General features: G+C 43.8%; 1 protein-coding gene across 2 annotated transcripts in view; it reads left to right on the forward strand.

The window, feature by feature from the left end:
* Positions 1–21,038, forward strand: part of soat2 (sterol O-acyltransferase 2) — a 36,856-nt gene extending 15,818 nt beyond the window's left edge. For both annotated transcript variants that reach the window (XM_045691934.2, XM_045691935.2), the window contains exons 8-15: positions 4,225–4,300; positions 6,026–6,171; positions 6,700–6,829; positions 12,771–12,868; positions 13,046–13,144; positions 17,236–17,371; positions 17,679–17,824; positions 19,464–21,038. In XM_045691934.2, coding sequence (XP_045547890.1) covers positions 4,225–4,300; positions 6,026–6,171; positions 6,700–6,829; positions 12,771–12,868; positions 13,046–13,144; positions 17,236–17,371; positions 17,679–17,824; positions 19,464–19,514 — 882 coding nt within the window. In that variant the 3' untranslated portion in view covers positions 19,515–21,038. The remainder of the gene's footprint in view (positions 1–4,224; positions 4,301–6,025; positions 6,172–6,699; positions 6,830–12,770; positions 12,869–13,045; positions 13,145–17,235; positions 17,372–17,678; positions 17,825–19,463) is intronic.
* Positions 21,039–22,356: the final 1,318 nt, after the last annotated feature.

The following is a 22,356-nucleotide window of genomic DNA, read 5'->3' on the forward strand; positions in this document are numbered from 1 at the left end:
TTTATATTTAACTGGATTGGACTCGTCCCATCGCTGCTTGTTGTGACAGTGTTTATAGTTAACTGGATTGGACTCGTCCCATCGCTGCTTGTTGTGACAGTGTTTATATTTGACTGGATTGGACTCGTCCCATCGCTGCTTGTTGTGACAGTGTTTATATTTAACTGGATTGGACTCGTCCCATCGCTGCTTGTTGTGACAGTGTTTATATTTAACTGGATTGGACTCGTCCCATCGCTGCTTGTTGTGACAGTGTTTATATTTAACTGGATTGGACTCGTCCCATCGCTGCTTGTTGTGACAGTGTTTATAGTTAACTGGATTGGACTCGTCCCATCGCTGCTTGTTGTGACAGTGTTTATAGTTAACTGGATTGGACTCGTCCCATCGCTGCTTGTTGTGACAGTGTTTATATTTAACTGGATTGGACTCGTCCCATCGCTGCTTGTTGTGACAGTGTTTATATTTAACTGGATTGGACTCGTCCCATCGCTGCTTGTTGTGACAGTGTTTATATTTAACTGGATTGGACTCGTCCCATCGCTGCTTGTTGTGACAGTGTTTATATTTAACTGGATTGGACTCGTCCCATCGCTGCTTGTTGTGACAGTGTTTATATTTAACTGGATTGGACTCGTCCCATCGCTGCTTGTTGTGACAGTGTTTATATTTAACTGGATTGGACTCGTCCCATCGCTGCTTGTTGTGACAGTGTTTATATTTAACTGGATTGGACTCGTCCCATCGCTGCTTGTTGTGACAGTGTTTATATTTAACTGGATTGGACTCGTCCCATCGCTGCTTGTTGTGACAGTGTTTATATTTAACTGGATTGGACTCGTCCCATCGCTGCTTGTTGTGACAGTGTTTATATTTAACTGGATTGGACTCGTCCCATCGCTGCTTGTTGTGACAGTGTTTATATTTAACTGGATTGGACTCGTCCCATCGCTGCTTGTTGTGACAGTGTTTATATTTAACTGGATTGGACTCGTCCCATCGCTGCTTGTTGTGACAGTGTTTATATTTAACTGGATTGGACTCGTCCCATCGCTGCTTGTTGTGACAGTGTTTATATTTAACTGGATTGGACTCGTCCCATCGCTGCTTGTTGTGACAGTGTTTATATTTGACTGGATTGGACTCGTCCCATCGCTGCTTGTTGTGACAGTGTTTATATTTGACTGGATTGGACTCGTCCCATCGCTGCTTGTTGTGACAGTGTTTATATTTGACTGGGTTGGACTCGTCCCATCGCTGCTTGTTGTGACAGTGTTTATATTTGACTGGGTTGGACTCGTCCCATCGCTGCTTGTTGTGACAGTGTTTATATTTGACTGGATTGGACTCGTCCCATCGCTGCTTGTTGTGACAGTGTTTATATTTAACTGGATTGGACTCGTCCCATCGCTGCTTGTTGTGACAGTGTTTATATTTAACTGGGTTGGACTCGTCCCATCGCTGCTTGTTGTGACAGTGTTTATATTTAACTGGATTGGACTCGTCCCATCGCTGCTTGTTGTGACAGTGTTTATATTTATCTGGATTGGACTCGTCCCATCGCTGCTTGTTGTGACAGTGTTTATATTTAACTGGATTGGACTCGTCCCATCGCTGCTTGTTGTGACAGTGTTTATATTTAACTGGATTGGACTCGTCCCATCGCTGCTTGTTGTGACAGTGTTTATATTTAACTGGATTGGACTCGTCCCATCGCTGCTTGTTGTGACAGTGTTTATATTTAACTGGATTGGACTCGTCCCATCGCTGCTTGTTGTGACAGTGTTTATATTTAACTGGATTGGACTCGTCCCATCGCTGCTTGTTGTGACAGTGTTTATATTTGACTGGATTGGACTCGTCCCATCGCTGCTTGTTGTGACAGTGTTTATATTTAACTGGATTGGACTCGTCCCATCGCTGCTTGTTGTGACAGTGTTTATATTTAACTGGATTGGACACGTCCCATCGCTGCTTGTTGTGACAGTGTTTATATTTAACTGGATTGGACTCGTCCCATCGCTGCTTGTTGTGACAGTGTTTATATTTAACTGGATTGGACTCGTCCCATCGCTGCTTGTTGTGACAGTGTTTATATTTAACTGGATTGGACTCGTCCCATCGCTGCTTGTTGTGACAGTGTTTATATTTAACTGGATTGGACTCGTCCCATCGCTGCTTGTTGTGACAGTGTTTATATTTATCTGGATTGGACTCGTCCCATCGCTGCTTGTTGTGACAGTGTTTATATTTAACTGGATTGGACTCGTCCCATCGCTGCTTGTTGTGACAGTGTTTATATTTAACTGGATTGGACTCGTCCCATCGCTGCTTGTTGTGACAGTGTTTATATTTAACTGGATTGGACTCGTCCCATCGCTGCTTGTTGTGACAGTGTTTATATTTAACTGGATTGGACTCGTCCCATCGCTGCTTGTTGTGACAGTGTTTATATTTAACTGGATTGGACTCGTCCCATCGCTGCTTGTTGTGACAGTGTTTATATTTAACTGGATTGGACTCGTCCCATCGCTGCTTGTTGTGACAGTGTTTATATTTAACTGGATTGGACTCGTCCCATCGCTGCTTGTTGTGACAGTGTTTATATTTAACTGGATTGGACTCGTCCCATCGCTGCTTGTTGTGACAGTGTTTATATTTAACTGGATTGGACTCGTCCCATCGCTGCTTGTTGTGACAGTGTTTATATTTAACTGGATTGGACTCGTCCCATCGCTGCTTGTTGTGACAGTGTTTATATTTAACTGGATTGGACTCGTCCCATCGCTGCTTGTTGTGACAGTGTTTATATTTAACTGGGTTGGACTCGTCCCATCGCTGCTTGTTGTGACAGTGTTTATATTTAACTGGGTTGGACTCGTCCCATCGCTGCTTGTTGTGACAGTGTTTATATTTAACTGGATTGGACTCGTCCCATCGCTGCTTGTTGTGACAGTGTTTATATTTAACTGGATTGGACTCGTCCCATCGCTGCTTGTTGTGACAGTGTTTATATTTATCTGGATTGGACTCGTCCCATCGCTGCTTGTTGTGACAGTGTTTATATTTAACTGGATTGGACTCGTCCCATCGCTGCTTGTTGTGACAGTGTTTATATTTAACTGGATTGGACTCGTCCCATCGCTGCTTGTTGTGACAGTGTTTATATTTAACTGGATTGGACTCGTCCCATCGCTGCTTGTTGTGACAGTGTTTATATTTAACTGGATTGGACTCGTCCCATCGCTGCTTGTTGTGACAGTGTTTATATTTAACTGGATTGGACTCGTCCCATCGCTGCTTGTTGTGACAGTGTTTATATTTAACTGGATTGGACTCGTCCCATCGCTGCTTGTTGTGACAGTGTTTATATTTAACTGGATTGGACTCGTCCCATCGCTGCTTGTTGTGACAGTGTTTATATTTAACTGGATTGGACTCGTCCCATCGCTGCTTGTTGTGACAGTGTTTATATTTAACTGGATTGGACTCGTCCCATCGCTGCTTGTTGTGACAGTGTTTATATTTAACTGGATTGGACTCGTCCCATCGCTGCTTGTTGTGACAGTGTTTATATTTAACTGGATTGGACTCGTCCCATCGCTGCTTGTTGTGACAGTGTTTATATTTAACTGGATTGGACTCGTCCCATCGCTGCTTGTTGTGACAGTGTTTATATTTAACTGGATTGGACTCGTCCCATCTCTGCCCTGCTCCTCTTATCTCCACGCTGACATTGTCAATAAAGAAAGGTTGATTTAATAAATCCGCTGGATGACTAGCTTGGTCATTTGTTATCTTTTTTTATAGAGTCCTTTTTAGAATTGGCAGGAGAACAAATGAGACTTTGGATGCAGTAACCAAACCTGGGTTCAAATACTATTTGAAATCATTTCAAATAATTTAACTGAACTTGATTGACATTAACTGGTGCAAGGGAACCAATCGAATCGTTACAAAAGATCAGCCCTGTTTATCTGGCTCTCCAGGCAGGCTAAAGAAAAGGCTAAAAGTATTTGAAAGATTTCAAAAACTATTTGAACCCAGGTCTGGCAATAACTCTCACAAGGACAATTCTATTCCAATCCCTTGATTCATCTAAGGTGTGGATGTCAATGTAACAAGTTACAGTCATTCATTTGTCACGATTGATTTGTTTAATTGCCTTAGCTGGCTCCATTTGCCTTGTATAACGTTTACGTGTTGTCTCTCTCCCCTGTTCAGATCCGTTTCCTGATGAAAAGCTACTCTTTCATCCGAGAAAATGTCCCAGTCATCCTAAAACACAAGACAAAGGAAGGTAAGGATAATATAAATGTAATATAATATAATGTATGTAATGGCACAGAAACAACCACCCAATGACAATTACATTTATATTGGAGATATTCAGTGCATTCAACTGACCATGATGAGTCAAACTGTCATTGTAGTGTCAGAACCTCAGAACCTTGTCTAAAGTGTTTATAGAGGTGACATATAGAACCTCAGAACCTTGTCTAAAGTGTTTATAGAGCTGACATATAGAACCTCAGAACGTTGTCTAAAGTGTTTATAGAGGTGACATATAGAACCTCAGAACCTTGTCTAAAGTGTTTATAGAGGTGACATATAGAACCTCAGAACCTTGTCTAAAGTGTTTATAGAGGTGACATATAGAACCTCAGAACCTTGTCTAAAGTGTTTATAGAGGTGACATATAGAATCTCAGAACGTTGTCTAAAGTGTTTATAGAGCTGACATATAGAACCTCAGAACCTTGTCTAAAGTGTTTATAGAGGTGACATATAGAATCTCAGAACCTTGTCAAAAGTGTTTATAGAGCTGACATATAGAACCTCAGAACCTTGTCTAAAGTGTTTATAGAGGTGACATATAGAACCTCAGAACCTTGTCTAAAGTGTTTATAGAGGTGACATATAGAATCTCAGAACCTTGTCTAAAGTGTTTATAGAGGTGACATATAGAACCTCAGAACCTTGTCTAAAGTGTTTATATAGGTGGCATATAGAACCTCAGAACCTTGTCTAAAGTCTTTATAGAGGTGACATATAGAACCTCAGAACCTTGTCTAAAGTGTTTATAGAGGTGACATATAGAACCTTGTCTAAAGTGTTTATAGAGTTGACTTATAGAACCTCAGAACCTTGTCTAAAGTGTTTATAGAGGTGACATATAGAACCTCAGAACCTTGTCTAAAGTGTTTATAGAGGTGACATATAGAACCTCAGAACCTTGTCTAAAGTGTTTATAGAGGTGACATATAGAACCTCAGAACCTTGTCTAAAGTGTTTATAAAGGTGACATATAGAACCTTGTCTAAAGTGTTTATAGAGGTGACATATAGAACCTCAGAACCTTGTCTAAAGTGTTTATAAAGGTGACATATAGAACATCAGAACCTTGTCTAAAGTATTTATAGAGGTGACATATAGAACCTCAGAACCTTGTCTAAAGTGTTTATAGAGGTGACATATAGAACCTTGTATAAAGTGTTTATAGAGGTGACACATAGAACCTTGTCTAAAGTGTTTATAGAGCTGACATATTGAACCTCAGAACCTTGTCTAAAGTGTTTATAGAGGTGACATATAGAACCTCAGAACCTTGTCTAAAGTGTTTATAAAGGTGACATATAGAACATCAGAACCTTGTCTAAAGTATTTATAGAGGTGACATATAGAACCTCAGAACCTTGTCTAAAGTGTTTATAGAGGTGACATATAGAACCTTGTCTAAAGTGTTTATAGAGGTGACATATAGAACCTTGTATAAAGTGTTTATAGAGGTGACACATAGAACCTTGTCTAAAGTGTTTATAGAGCTGACATATTGAACCTCAGAACCTTGTCTAAAGTGTTTATAGAGGTGGCATATACAGTAGAACCTTAGTGCCAGGATTTTTTTCCTGACCATGTGGCCTGACCAAGATAAACTAAGCCCTATATTGATATGACATCACTTATATATGACATCACCTCAACAGACAATACTGCCTGACTAATGACATCATTGTGTTTCTCAGGAGAGGGTCCCAGGGGAGAGTTTCCCAGGTTCCCAACGTTCTCGAGCTACCTCTATTTCCTCTTTGCTCCCACCCTCATCTACAGAGAGTGTTACCCCAGAAACCCACACATTAGATGGAACTATGTTGGCGTAACGTTTGCTAAGGTGCGTTATTTTCCTACTTCTAATCTTAATGATAGATTGTCTGTATTGTCTGCTGTAGATATACAGTTCATGTTTTAGTCTATTTTGAATATAATCCGTGAACGTATTCAGCCTAATAATAAATAATCGATTTGATTTTATACTGTAAAGTGTTTTTCCAGAGCCCAATTTGCTTTATATAGTAAGGGAGAGACTCCCCTTATTCGCCCTCTGTTGGTAGAGGTGTTGAATGCTGCCTGTGGGTCAGTATTGTTCCAGTAGCAGGTCATTGACCTACCAGTATCGTTCAGATCTCCAAGCTATACTAGAATTGTATTGTTATCTTTAATCTTATCAGTATGTACAGTATGTTATTGTGTATACTGTGTAGTATCTTTTGTTTTTATAATTCTGAACTCTGAACTCAGATTCCTCTGCCATGGTTAGCCATGGGAATTGGCAAGACCGCACAAACAGATCTGGTACCAGGCTTGCCATGGGTGACTTTCCATGTATCCTCAACCTGTATCCCTCCTGTCCTTCACACAGATTCTGGGCTGTCTTTTCTATGGTTACTTTATCCTGGTGAGACTGTGCATCCCTGTCTTCATGAATGACAGCAACACGCCTTTCAGCACCAGAACACTGGTTCTGGCCTTGTTCCATGCTACACTTCCAGGTAATTCGTCAGTCAAATGTGTGTATATATATATATATATATATATATATATATATATATATATATATATATATCAAGCCACATCAGTAGAAGAATGTAGCCTGTATTCTAATTGGGAGTGTTGAATTTTTATGATTTTTTTTAACCTTTATTTAACTAGGCAAGTCAGTTAAAAACAAATTCTTATTTACAATGACGGCCTACACCGGCCAAACCCCGGACGACGCTCGGCCAATTGTGCGTCGCCCTACGGGAGTCCCAATCACAGCCGGTTGTGATACAGCCTGGATTCAAACCACGTTGTCTGTAGTGACGCCTCAAGCACTGAGATGCAGAGCCTCAGACCGCTGAGCCACTCGGGAGCCCCAGAGTGAACTGTGGTGCCCTGATGGTGTTTGCACTTTTTTAAACCTTTATTTAAGGAGGAAAGATCTTTGACGGCAACCTTATCCAATGTGAACTTATCAGGGAGTAGGACCCAGAATGTACTAGACAGAATGTACTAGACAGAATGTACTAGACAGAAGGCTTACTGACAGAATGTACTAGACAGAAGGCTTACTGACAGAATGTACTAGACAGAATGTACTAGACAGAAGGCTTACTGACAGAATGTACTAGACAGAATGTACTAGACAGAAGGCTTACTGACAGAATGTACTAGACAGAATGTACTAGACAGAATGTACTAGACAGAATGTACTAGACAGAATGTACTAGACAGAAGGCTTACTGACAGAATGTACTAGACAGAATGTACTAGACAGAATGTACTAGACAGAAGGCTTACTGACAAAGTTCTAGTTTGTTAGGCTAGAGGTTGAAGATCAAATCTAAATGGATTTGTCACATGCTTTGTGAACAACAGGTCTAGACGAACAGTGAAATATGTACGGACCCTTACCAACAATGGAGAGAGAAAGAAAACAGAGAAATGATAGAAAATGAAACACTTAATAATAAAGTGATGATAAATAAACAATGTGTAACTATAACTTGGCTATATACAAGGGGTACCAGTACTGAGTTGATGTGTAGGGGTACGAGGTAATTGAGGTAGATATGTATATATAACTAAGAATAAAGTGACAGATAATAAACAGTAGCTGCAGCGTATGTGATGAGTCCAAAAAATGTGTGGAAAATGGGTCAATGCAGATAGTTAAATAGTTAACAAAATAGTTACCCGGACTAACTATTTATCAGTCTTATGGCTTGGGGGGTAGAAGCTGTTCAGGGTCCTGTTGGTTCCAGATTGGTGCATTGGTACCACTTGCCGTGCGGTAGCAAAGAGAACAGTCTATGACTTGGGTGGCTGGAGTCTTTGACAACTTTTAGGGCCTCCCTCTGACACCGCCTGGTATAGAGGTCCTGGGTGGCAGGGAGCTCGGCCCCAATGATGTACTGGGCCGTACGCACTACCCTCTGTAGCGCCTTGCGGTTGGAGGCCGAGCAGTTGTCATACCAGGCGGTGATGCAACCAGTCAAGATTCTCTCAATGGTGCAGCTGCAGAACTTTTTGAGGATCTGAGGTCCCATGCCAAATCTTTTCAGCCTCCTGAGGGGGAAGAGGCGTTATCGTGCCCTCTTCACGACTGTGTTGGTGTGTGTGGACCATAATTGATCCTTAGTGATGTGGACAAAGAGGAACTTGCTCCACTACAGCCCCATTGATGTGAATTGGGGCATGCTCGGCCCTCCGTTTCCTAGTAGTCCATGATCAGCTTCTTTGTCTTGCTGACGTTGAGGGAGAGGTTGTTGTTCTGGCGCCACACTGCCAGGTCTCCGTTCTCCTCCCTATAGGCTGTCTCATCGTCGTTGGTGATCAGGCTTACCACCGTCAAGTCGTTGGCAAACTTAATGGTGGCAATGGAGTCGTGCTGTCCACACAGTCGTGCGTGAACAGGGAGTACAGGAGGGGACCAAGCACACACCCCTGAGGGGCCCCCGTGTTGAGGGTGAGCGAGGTGGATGTTTTGTTGCCTACCCTCACCACCTGGGGGAGGCCCGTCAGGAAGTCCAGGATCCAGTTGCAGAGGGAAGTGTTCAGTCCCAGGGTCCTTAGCGTAGTGATGAGCTTGGAGGGCACTATGTTGTTGAATGCTGAGCCTAATTCAATGAACAGCATCCTCACGTAGGTGTTCCTCTTGTCCAGGTGGGAAAGGGCAGTGTGTGGAGTGCAATAGAAATTGCATCATCTGTGGATCTGTTGGGGCGGTATGTGAATTGGAGTGGGTCCAGGGTGTTTGGGATGATGGTGTTGATGTGAGCCATTACCAGCCTTTCAATGTTTTCATGGCTAGAGATGTGAGTGGTATTGGGCAGCAGTCATTTAGACAGGCTACCTTGGCGTTCATGGGCACAGGGACTATGGTGGTCTGCTTGAAACAAGTAGGTATTACAGACTGTGTCAGGGAGAGGTTGAAAATGTCAGTGAAGACACTTGTCAGCTGGTCAGTGCACGGTCTGAGTTCACGTCCGGTAATCAGCTCTAGCCTTTAGCTCAGTGCGGATGTTGCCTGTAATCTATGGCTTCTGGTTGGGCAATGTACGTACGGTCACTGTGGGGACTTATTCATGAACTCTGTTACTGATGAGGTAAACTCCTTAATGCCATCGGATGGAACATGTTCCAGTCTGTACTAGCAAAACAGTCCTGTAGCTTTGCATTCGCTTTATCAGACCACTTCTGCCTTGAGAGCGTCACTGTTACTTCCGGTTTAAGTTTTTGCTTGTAAGCAGGAATCAGGAGGATAGAGGTACAAGGCACTACATCTCAATGCTAGAGGCGTTACTACAGACCCTGGTTCGATTCCAGGCTGTATCACAACCGACTGTGATTGGGAGTCCCATAGGGAAGCGCACAATTGGCCCAGTGTCGTTCTGGTTAGGGTTTGGCCGGGGTAGTCCTTCATTGTAAATAACAATTTGTTCTTAACTGACTTGCCTAGTTAAATTAAGGTAAAATAAAATTTAAATAAACGATTTGCCCAATGAAGAGCGAGGCAGAGCTTTCTATGCATTTCTGTGTGTGGAGTAAAGCTGATCTAGTTTTTTCGCCTCTAGTTGCACAGTTGATATGCTGGTAGAAATGAGGTAAAAGGGATTTCAGTTTTTCTGCCTAAAAATCACCGTCCGCTAGGAGCGCCGCTTCTGGATGAACATTTTCCTGTTTGCTTATGGCCTTCTACAGCTCGTTGAGGGAGGTCTTAGTGCCAGCATCGGTCTGCGGCGGTAAATAGACAGCTACAAATAATATAGATGAAAACTCTCTTGGTAAATAGTACGGTCTACAGCTTATCATGAGGTACTCTACCTCAGGCGAGCGGTACCTTGATATTAGAGATCGCGCACCAGCTGTTGTTAACAAAGAGACACACTCTTCCCCTCGAGTTTACCCGACGCTGCCATTCTGTCCTGCCGATGCATAGAAAAATCAGCTAGATGTAAATTATCCATGTCCTTGTTCAGCCACAACTCCGTGAAACATAAAATATTATAGTCCTTCAGGTCTCGTTGATAGGATAGTCTCGAACGGAGCTCGTCCAGTTTTTTCTCCGGTGATTGTACGTTCGCCAGTAGAACGGAGGCTAGAGGCAGTTTTATGTCCTTGCCGATGTAGTTTTGTCAGGGTGCCGGCACGTCGGCCTCTCACACGTCGCCTGTTATCTTTTCCGAGTCTCTGGGATCAGGGCCTGGTCCGGGGTGAGCAGTACGTCCTCTGTTCTGATGTTCAGAAGCTCTTTTCAGGTCATAGGATCATCATCGCCAAAAAAAGTAAAAGCGGCTGCTCTACATTGCAGCGCGATTCTATAGATCTACAGGTGATCTATTTACTATGAACGACAGGGAGGTTTGTCTCCCAGAGAGATAACACACTGTTCTTTATCTATGGTGTCTCCAGTCTATTCCCTAGGCTGTGACAGGAACTAGCATTAATGGGATAATAATACCAATACAACCTCTGAGTTTATGGTTGTGACCCGATGTGTCAGTAGGTTGTCGAGTTTCTTACTGTGAGGTAAGTGGACAAGTCAGATAAGTTGAGTTACTGGAGTATGTTCTGGTAGAGCGGTGGTAAATCTCTCTCTCTCTCCCCCATCCTCCCTCTCCACCTTCTCTCTCCTCCTCTCCCCATCCTCCCTCTCCACCTTCTCTCTCCTCCTCTCCCCATCCTCCCTCTCCACCTTCTCTCTCCTCCTCTCCCCCATCCTCCCTCTCCACCTTCTCTCTCCTCCATCCTCCCTCTCCACCTTCTCTCTCCTCCTCTCCCCATCCTCCCTCTCCACCTTCTCTCTCCTCCTCTCCCCATCCTCCCTCTCCACCTTCTCTCTCCTCCTCTCCCCCATCCTCCCTCTCCACCTTCTCTCTCCTCCTCTCCCCATCCTCCCTCTCCACCTTCTCTCTCCTCCTCTCCCCATCCTCCCTCTCCACCTTCTCTCTCCTCCTCTCCCCCATCCTCCCTCTCCACCTTCTCTCTCCTCCTCTCCCCCATCCTCCCTCTCCACCTTCTCTCTCCTCCTCTCCCCATACTCCCTCTCCACCTTCTCTCTCTCCCCCATCCTCCCTCTCCCCCTTCTCTCTCTCCCCCATCCTCCCTCTCCACCTTCTCTCTCTCTCTCCCCCATCCTCCCTCTCCACCTTCTCTCTCTCCTCTCCCCATCCTCCCTCTCCACCTTCTCTCTCCTCCTCTCCCCCATCCTCCCTCTCCACCTTCTCTCTCCTCCTCTCCCCATACTCCCTCTCCACCTTCTCTCTCTCCCCCATCCTCCCTCTCCACCTTCTCTCTCTCCCCCATCCTCCCTCTCCACCTTCTCTCACTCTCCCCCATCCTCCCTCTCCACCTTCTCTCTCTCCCCCATCCTCCCTCTCCACCTTCTCTCTCCTCCTCTCCCCATCCTCCCTCTCCACCTTCTCTCTCTCTCCCCCCCATCCTCCCTCTCCACCTTCTCTCTCCTCCTCTCCCTCTCCACCTTCTCTCTCCTCCTCTCCCCATACTCCCTCTCCACCTTCTCTCTCTCCCCCATCCTCCCTCTCCACCTTCTCTCTCTCCCCCATCCTCCCTCTCCACCTTCTCTCTCTTTCCCCCATCCTCCCTCTCCACCTTCTCTCTCCTCCTCTCCCCATACTCCCTCTCCACCTTCTCTCTCTCCCCCATCCTCCCTCTCCACCTTCTCTCTCTCTCCCCCATCCTCCCTCTCCACCTTCTCTCTCCTCCTCTCCCCATACTCCCTCTCCACCTTCTCTCTCTCCCCCATCCTCCCTCTCCACCTTCTCTCTCTCCCCCATCCTCCCTCTCCACCTTCTCTCACTCTCCCCCATCCTCCCTCTCCACCTTCTCTCTCTCCCCCATCCTCCCTCTCCACCTTCTCTCTCCTCCTCTCCCCATCCTCCCTCTCCACCTTCTCTCTCTCCCCCCCATCCTCCCTCTCCACCTTCTCTCTCCTCCTCTCCCCCATCCTCCCTCTCCACCTTCTCTCTCTCCCCCATCCTCCCTCTCCACCTTCTCTCTCTCCCCCATCCTCCCTCTCCACCTTCTCTCTCTCTCCCCCATCCTCCCTCTCCACCTTCTCTCTCCTCCTCTCCCCATACTCCCTCTCCACCTTCTCTCTCTCCCCCATCCTCCCTCTCCACCTTCTCTCTCTCTCCCCCATCCTCCCTCTCCACCTTCTCTCTCCTCCTCTCCCTATCCTCCCTCTCCACCTTCTCTCTCCTCCTCTCCCCATCCTCCCTCTCCACCTTCTCTCTCTCTCCCCCCCATCCTCCCTCTCCACCTTCTCTCTCTCCTCATCCTCCCTCTCCACCTTCTCTCTCCTCCTCTCCCCATCCTCCCTCTCCACCTTCTCTCTCTCTCCCCCCATCCTCCCTCTCCACCTTCTCTCTCCTCCTCTCCCTATCCTCCCTTCTCTCCCACCCCCTCTTCTCCCTCCCCTTCTCCCAGGTATGTTATTGCTACTGCTGGCGTTTTTTGCCTTCCTCCACTGCTGGCTAAACGCCTTTGCTGAGATGCTACGCTTTGCAGACAGGATGTTCTATAAGGTATAACTTCCCCCCCCCACACACACACACACACACACACACACACACACACAAATAGTCTACATGTAATACCTCTGTAACACACTGTCTGTTATAATCAGACCAGGAAAAACTCCTGCCACTATTTAAAATGCCATAGAACCAAATGAAATCATTTTCATCCTTTTTGTTCTGCAGGACTGGTGGAACTCGACATCGTTTGCCAATTACTACAGGACCTGGAACGTGGTGGTTCATGACTGGCTTTACTACTACGGATACAGAGATTTTCTCTGGGTAACTATCTCCCCTAAATCTTACCCTAAATATAGCCCCAAATCTCATACAGACCCACTACTGGAGCCAAGTTCCAGTGTTAGCATCGAAAACAGAATATTCAAGAGATTAAAAAAAAAAAATAATAATCTAAGAGATTAAATGGAATTGACCGTCCACAACCCTGTTAAACCCTGCTTGTAAAAAAAAGAGTTGACCTACTCTAACACTTAAAAGGCTTAAAAAACGAGAAATGAGGTAAAAAGGTTAAAAATGACTTAATCTACTTTAAAACTGCAGAGTAAGTAAAGCCATTGGCAGTAGATGATTGGAGGAAATACAGCTGACACACAGGTTAAAAAGACATGTTCCTTCAATTAGGTAAAAGCATTCGCACCTGTGTCAGAATGAACGACCAATGAGCAATGGTGGGAAAATATCCAATTGTCATACTTGAGTAAAAGTAAAGATACCTTAATAGAAAATGACTCGAGTAAAAGTGAAAGTCACCCAGTAAAATATTACTGGAGTAAAAGTCTCAAAGTATTTGGTTTTAAAATATACTTAAGTATCAAAAGTAAAAGTATAAATCATTTCAAATTCCTTATATTGCTTGCTTTATCTTGGCCAGGTCGCAATTGTAAATGAGAACTTGTTCTCAACTTGCCTACCTGGTTAAATAAAGGTGAAATAAAATAAAAATAAATATTAAGTAAACCAGACGGCACAATTTTCTTGTTTTTGCTCATTTACGGATAGCCAGGGGCACACTCCAACACTCAGACATAATTTACAAACTAAGCATTTGTGTTTAGTGAGTCTGCCAGATCAGAGGCAGTAGGGATGACCTGGGGCCTCATTTATAAAACGGGCTTACGATCAATTTTGATCATAAGTATGATTTACGCAAGAAAAACCACCTATAAGTAGTTATTTATAAAAACCTGACGTTGACGTTGAAATGATCTTATCTCTACTCAGAGTCTAGACTTGACGTCAGTGATTTTGCTGCTGGTTATGTATGGATATTATTTTCTTCCGACACACTCCCAAACTACCTGTTTAGCGCTGTTTGTCAACCCACTATTTAGTCCACCGAATAATACGTGTTGCCTGTCTTCAATCTCCTCTACCATCGCCTTGATCTCGTCTTCCAGAACGTTTGCTTTTCTCTTTTGGTCCATGGCTATTCCTGACTAAACCCTCATTTGTGCTAGCATTCTAGAAGGGGAAATCACTGATTGTAAGGAACGTTTAGGTGCCATCAATTTTAAGTTAATTTGAGATTTATAGATGACAGGTGCGTAAATTACAAATGGGCTTCTTCGAACCGGAGTAAGCAAGGTTTTTTATGCTCAGTATCTTTTATGAATCGAACGTAAGCACACCGTCGGAAATGATCTTATGACTAAGTTCAAGTATAAATCTAATACATTTTTTATAAATGAGGCCCTGGGGATGTTCTCTTAATAAGTGAGTGAATTGGACTATTTTCCTTTCCTGTCAAGCATTCAAAATGTAATGAGTACTTTTGGGTGTCAGGAAAAATGTATGAAGTAAAAACTTCATTATTTTGTTTAGGAATGTAGTGAAGTAAAACTCAGTTGTCAAAAATATAAATGGTAAAGTAAAGTACAGATACCGCAAAAAACGACTTAAGTAGTACTTTAAAGTATTTTTACTTAAGTACTTTACACCACTGTCAATGAGAACACAGTAACAATTATAATGACTGCACGGCCAGGCACGACTCCAACACCATCATTAAATTTGCCGATGACACAACAGTGGTAGGCCTGATCACCGACCACAACGAGACAGCCTATAGGGAGGAGGTCAGAGACCTGGCTGTGTGGTGCCGGGACAACAACCTCTCTCAACGTGATCAAGACAAAGGAGATGATTGTGGACTACAGGAAAAAGAGTGCCGAGCACGCCCCCATTCTCATCGACAGGGTTGCAGTGGAGCAGGTTGAGAGCTTCAAGTTCCTCGGTGTCCACATCACCAAAAATCAAGAGGAGAGTGAAGACTGAAAAGATTTGGCATGGGTCCTCAGATCCTCAAAAGGTTCTACAGCTGCACCATCGAGAGCATCCTGACTGGTTGCATCACTGCCTGGTATGGCAACTGCTCGGCCTCTGACCGCAAGGCACTACAGAGGGTAGTGCGAACGGCCCAGTACATCACTGAGGCCAAGCTTTCTGCCATCCAGGACCTCTATACCAGGCGGTGTCAGAGGAAGGCCCTAAAAATTGTCAAAGACTCCAGCCACCCTAGTCATAGACTGTTCTCTCTGCTACCACACGGCAAGCGGTCTAGGTCCAAGAGGCTTCTAAACAGCTTCTACCCCCAAGCCATAAGATTCCTGAACATGTAGTCAAATGGCAACCCAGACTATTTGCAGTGCCCCCCCCCCCCTTTACACCACTGCTACTCTCTGTTGTTGTCATCTATGCATAGTCATTTTAATAACTCTACCTACATGTGCATACTACCTCAACTAACCGGTACCCCCTGTACATAGTCTCCACATTGACTCTGTACCGGTACCCCCCTGTATATAGTCTCCACATTGACTCTGTACCGGTACCCCCTGTATATAGCCTCCACATTGACTCTGTACCAGTACCCCCTGGAAATAGCTCCACATTGACTCTGTACCAGTACCCCCTGTATATAGCCTCCACATTGACTCTGTACCGGTACCCCCTGTATATAGCCTCCACATTGACTTTGTACCAGTACCCCCTGGAAATAGCCTCCACATTGACTCTGTACCAGTACCCCCTGTATATAGCCTCCACATTGACTCTGTACCGGTACCCCCTGTATATAGCCTCCACATTGACTCTGTACCGGTACCCCCTGTATATAGCCTCCACATTGACTCTGTACCGGTACCCCCTGTATATAGCCTCCACATTGACTCTGTACCGGTACCCCCTGTATATAGCCTCCACATTGACTCTGTACCGTAACACCCTGTATATAGCCTCCACATTGACTCTGTACCGGTACCCCCTGTATATAGTCTCACTATTGTTGTTTTACTGCTGCTCTTTAATTACTTGTTACTTTTATCTCTTATTCATATCTGTATTTTTTTTTAACTGCACTGTTGGTTAGTGGCTCGTAAGTCAGCATTTCACTGTAATATCTACACCAGTTGTATTCGGCGCATGTGACTAATAACATTTTATTTAATATGAAGACAATTAGCATTTTGGTGTGTGCAATTGGAAATTAGTGCAGGCACAGATTATCCATTATACGTATTAACCAGATACTGTAGCGGCCACTCTAACAATAAAAATACATATAAAAAAAATGGAAGCTAGTCGGGAGAAGGCAAGATCAGGTGGGACCATTCTAGCCAATGAGAGGGCAGATAGATGTGTAAAGAATAGGCACAACGGTTTCCACTAGTTACCACAGTCAAAATTGGCATCTTAAAAATGTATGAAAACAAAAATGTGTTTTTTGGTTTTAATTAAGGTTAGGCATAAGGTTAGCAGTGTGGTTAAGGTTATTTTTAAAATCATTTGAATAAGATAAATTGTAAAAATAGACAGGGTTTATGAGTTTGCGGCAGTGTTAACTAGTGCCGCCAGGCACACCTCCGATAATGTTTTTTTCCCAAAGTTGCCAGGATGTCATGTATATCAGTACGCTCGTTTCAACCTGATCATTACGAAACTTCTAAATAAGCCATTAAATGTTTTGTTAACCAAATTCAACACTCTCGTTGACCACCATTCATAAAAACACCACCTGCTGGATGGGCAGTTAATCCCTCTCGTTTCGCCTCTGGCGCAGGATTATGGAATGTTTGAATGGCAAATGAACAGTATTACAAAGACATTATGTGACTTGCTTCACAGTTAAAGAAGTTACTTTAAAATGAGTCTCAGTACAAGTGAAGGCTTTTTATATGGAGAGACGAAGTGTCTCAAACGATACCCTGTTACCCACATCAGGTTAAAAATGGTGCACTATAAAGAGAATAGGGTGTCATTTTGGACACAACTAGTGTCGTGTTCATTGTGTATGTCCACTCGTCCCTGTGACCCTGTCCAACCCCTAACCTTTGACCTGTAACCCCTGACTGTAGCTGTCCAGGAGGAAGTTCCGTACGGCAGCCATGTTGTCAGTGTTCGCCATGTCAGCCTTGGTCCATGAATATGTCTTCACCCTGGGCTTCGGATTCTTCTACCCAGTAATGTTCTGTCTCTTCGCTTTCTTCGGAGGTGAGCCACACACACACACACACCTAACACCACACACACATGACACAAACACACACATGACACAAACACAAACACACGCATGCACGCAAACACACACACACACACACACACGTTCTGCCTCTGCACTGTCATCAGAGATGATCCAGAGCCATAGACTATATTGGCCAGTTTCCCAGACATAGATTAAGTCTAGTCCCTTTAATATGCATTCAAGAATACCTCTGTGATTATACACTGTAACTTGAAATGATTTACTTTGCCAACAGAAAATGGTTTGATGATCTCTCTCTCTCTCTCTCTCTCTCAGTGGCGTTCAACTTCACTCTGAACGACAAGAGGAAGAGTCCTGTGTGGAACATCATGATGTGGACCTGTCTGTTCATTGGACAAGGGGTCATGGTGTGTCTGTACTGCCAGGAGTGGTACGCCCAGATACACTGTCCTCGCACTGGGGTAGGTATCACCCACAGACATTATATACCATATGTTTACATATATTACGCTGGGTTACAGCTAGATAACTATGAACGATCCAATACAATGTTATGAGACATTAGCCAATGCTCATAGAAATGCACATTAATCCACAAAATGATTCACATTTCCTCTTGCTACAGGATTAGAAAACACTGCAGTGCAACGTTATGATAGCACTGCAATACTGCAGTACACAGTACCACGTTATGATAGCACTACAATACTGCAGTACCACGTTATGATAGCACTGCAATACTGCAGTACCACATTATGATAGCACTGCAGTACCACGTTATGATAGCACTGCAATACTGCAGTACCACGTTATGATAGCACTGCAATACTGCAGTACCACGTTATGATAGCACTGCAATACTGCAGTACCACGTTATGATAGCACTGCAATACTGCAGTACCCAGTGCAACGTTATGATAGCACTGCAATACTGCAGTACACAGTACAAAGTTATGATAGCACTGCAATACTGCAGTACCACGTTATGATAGCACTGCAATACTGTTGTACCGTTATGATAGCACTGGAATACTGCAGTACCACGTTATGATAGCACTGCAGTACCCAGTGCAACGCTATGATAGCACTGCAATACTGCAGTACCACGTTATGATAGCACTGCAATACTGCAGTACCACGTTATGATAGCACCGCAATACTGCAGTACCACGTTATGATAGCACTGCAATACTGCAGTACCACGTTATGATAGCACTGCAATACTGCAGTACAACGTTATGATAGCACTGCAATACTGCAGTACCACGTTATGATAGCACTACAATACTGCAGTACCCAGTACCACGTTATGATAGCACTGCAATACTGCAGTACCTAGTACAACATTATGTCAGTACTGCAGTACAACATTATGACAGTGTTGTCAGGCCTCATAAAATATATTCATCTGACTGTGGCGCAAATACAGAAAGTAGTCTCTCTCTGTTTCCGTCTTTCTCTGTCCTCGTCACTTTCCCACTAGTCTCACACGCAAGCAAACACCCACACATCGTCACACACACACGTGCGTCACACACACAGTTTCACCCTCACTCACGCCCGTATGCGCGCGCACACACACACACACACAACTCCCACACACACACACACAACTCCCTCACACACACACAACTCCCCCCCCCACACACACACACACACACACACACACACACACACACACACACACACCACACGTGTTAGCATGTGGATATGGATATTTATTATAATTTCAAAATGAATAAACATTACTTTTTTTTTAAACAGCAGAAAATCTGATGTTTCTATGGCAAACGGCTTTATTATATTTCAGTCTTCTGTGATGTATATAAAGTGTAATATTAGGATACAAACTCAAAACGTAATACATTTCAACTCTATACCTGACATGGTACAGGCGTCTTCTTTTTATAAGTGTGTGAGGTGTATACTTTTCCTTCTAAGTAGATTTATTTAAAGACGACCAAGAACCACTCTGTGTAACCCGGATTTAGCACACTGCAGTAAATTAAACCACAAAAACAGTCGCAATGTTTTCCAAACAAGTGACAATGCTTTTCTAAACGGTGTGTGTTTATGCGTGTGTGTGTGATCTCTCAACAGGATAGCTTCTGGGAGTTGGTGACACCTCGATCCTGGTCCTGCAGCAACTAGGTCTGAAACTACGGCATTCAGTTACCTGCTTCATCCAGGGATTGAGACATGGGCTGAGTCTCAACAGTAATCCCAGCTGTTCACTTTGAACTTGGTGTCAGGGGACAAACCCAGCTTGTAAACCTTGCCTTTTATCCTTGGCTAAAACAGAGGCCTTTTGAGAGTGTGATTCATTGATAGAATCCTGTCAGGAAACAAGATCTAACGTGGCCTATAAACAGAGGTAGTAGAAAACATGCTTACTGTTTGGATGGAACATGTATGGATGGATTGTGTATCTATGGATGTGTTTAATTATACTTCTGGGGACCAAAGGTCCTCACAAGAATAGTAAACAAAAACCAAAAACATTTTGATCAACTGGGGACATTTTGTTGGTCCCCACAAGGTCAAATGCTATTTCTAGGGGGTTTAGGGTTAAGGTTAGAATTAGTGTTAGGGTTAGAATTAGGTTAAGTTTAGGGTTAGGAGCTAGGGTTAGGGTTAAGGTTAGGTTTTTGGATTAAGGTTAGGGTAAGGGCTAAGGTAAGGGTTAGGGCACTGGTGGAAAAGTACCCAATTGTCATATTTCAGTAAAAGTAAAGATATGTTAGTAGAAAATGACTCAAGTAAAAGTGAAAGTCACCCAGTAAAATACTACTTGAGTAAAAGTCTAAAAGTATTTGGTTTTAAATATACTTAAGTATTGAAAGTAAATGTAATTGATAAAATGTACTTAAGTATCAAAAGTAAAAGTATAAATAATTTCAAACTCCTTATATTAAGCAAACCAGACAGCACCATTTTCTTGTTTTTAAAATTTACAGATAGCCAGGGGCACACTCCAACACTCAGACATCACTTACAAACGAAACATTTGAGTTTAGTGAGTCCGCCACATCAGAGGCAGTAGGGATGACCAGGGATGTTCTCTTGATAAGTGAGTGAATTGGACCATTTTCCTGTCCTGCTAAGCATTCAAAATGTAACGAGTACTTTTGTGTGACAAGGAAAATATATGGAGTAAAAGGTACATTATCTTCTTTAGGAATGTAGGGAAGTAAAAGGAAAAGTTGTCAAAAATAAAAATAGTAAAGTACAGATACCAAAAAAAATGACTTAAGTACTACTTGAAAGTAGTTTTACACCACTGGGTTAGGGTTGGCAGCTAGGGTTAGGTTTAGGGTTAAGGTTAGGGGTTAGGGAAAATAGGATTTTGAATGGGACTGAATTTTGTGTCCCACAAGGTTAGTTATACAAGACTGTGAACTGAAATGGCATGGACAGCATTCTGCATTACCTAGGTGTCAAGACTTCCAAGCCAGGGGACGCAATTCTTAATGCATTTCAATGTTCTATTGGTTCAATTCAGACATTCTCCACTGAGTTATATTGTTTTGTAAATTAATGCAAAACAAAATCATATCACATTTGTAAATGTACGCTTCAAATGTAATTTCTTTTTTGTTACGATACTGCATTTACACTTTTTTTTGTCTTTACACTTTATAAAAAATATCTCAATAAAATGGTTATAGATATGAAGCAACAATATTGTTTCACTGCAGAGAAACTCTAATCTGCACAAAACAATGACAGAAAACAAGGACTATAGTGGTGATACGGTGATTTATTGATCTAACGGGTAAAACATCTCCTCCACATCACTGTCCTGATCTGCTCCATCCAGAAATATCTGATTCAGCACACCAGTCATCCTACGATAGAGCAACAACATCTACTGCACGTTTCCTGGTGTGTTCATTACTGCGTCTGGGTTAGGAATAACAAACGTCCTAAACCCACTGAGGTAGTCCCCAGGACCTGGGGTGAAGAACATTGTCTGCAATTGGACGTTGTAGCATGGTAGCATGCCTAATCTAGCCTGTGGGGTGTGCAGAGTGTTCCCCAAAAGAAAGACAGCCCCTAGTGAGTAATTCTAGTTTAAATCCGTGGCACAAACATTCCACCGTCTTACCTAGCGTGCAGGGTGCGCATTGCGTTGACTCTTCCTCGGTTGACGTCCATCTCCAGCAGGCGTGGGATACAGCGGATGTTAGAGGGCCCGGCTGGGATCTTCCTGGCCAGCCACATGCAGCGCAGAGTCCTGTCTGCCTGCCACAGAGTATTCATCTTGCCTTGTTCTTTTTCGCTATGACACACACACACACACACACACACACACACACACACACACACACACACACACACACACACACACACACACACACACACACACACACACACACACACACACACACACACACACACACACACACAGAGACACACACACACACACACACACAGAGAGACAGAGACAGAGACAGAGAGAGAGGAAGCAGAGGATTACATGGTGCTCTGTGTGGAATGTTCTGTTGACAGTGTTGGCAGCAGATGTGGTGGGGGGATACAGGACTAGGTGTGTTAGTAGTTGATGTGGTGGGGGATACAGGACTAGGTGTGTTAGTAGTTGATGTGGTGGGGGGATACAGGACTAGGTGTGTTAGTAGTTGATGTGGTGGGGGATACAGGACTAGGTGTGTTAGTAGTTGATGTGGTGGGGGGATACAGGACTAGGTGTGTTAGTAGTTGATGTGGTGGGGGATACAGGACTAGGTGTGTTAGTAGTTGATGTGGTGGGGGGATACAGGACTAGGTGTGTTAGTAGTTGATGTGGTGGGGGATACAGGACTAGGTGTGTTAGTAGTTGATGTGGTGGGGGGATACAGGACTAGGTGTGTTAGTAGTTGATGTGGTGGGGGATACAGGACTAGGTGTGTTAGTAGTTGATGTGGTGGGGGGATACAGGACTAGGTGTGTTAGTAGTTGATGTGGTGGGGGGATACAGGACTAGGTGTGTTAG

This window comes from Salmo salar, chromosome 12, assembly GCF_965601325.2.
Source record: "Salmo salar chromosome 12, fSalSal1, whole genome shotgun sequence".
Classification (NCBI taxonomy): Eukaryota; Metazoa; Chordata; class Actinopteri; order Salmoniformes; family Salmonidae; genus Salmo; species Salmo salar.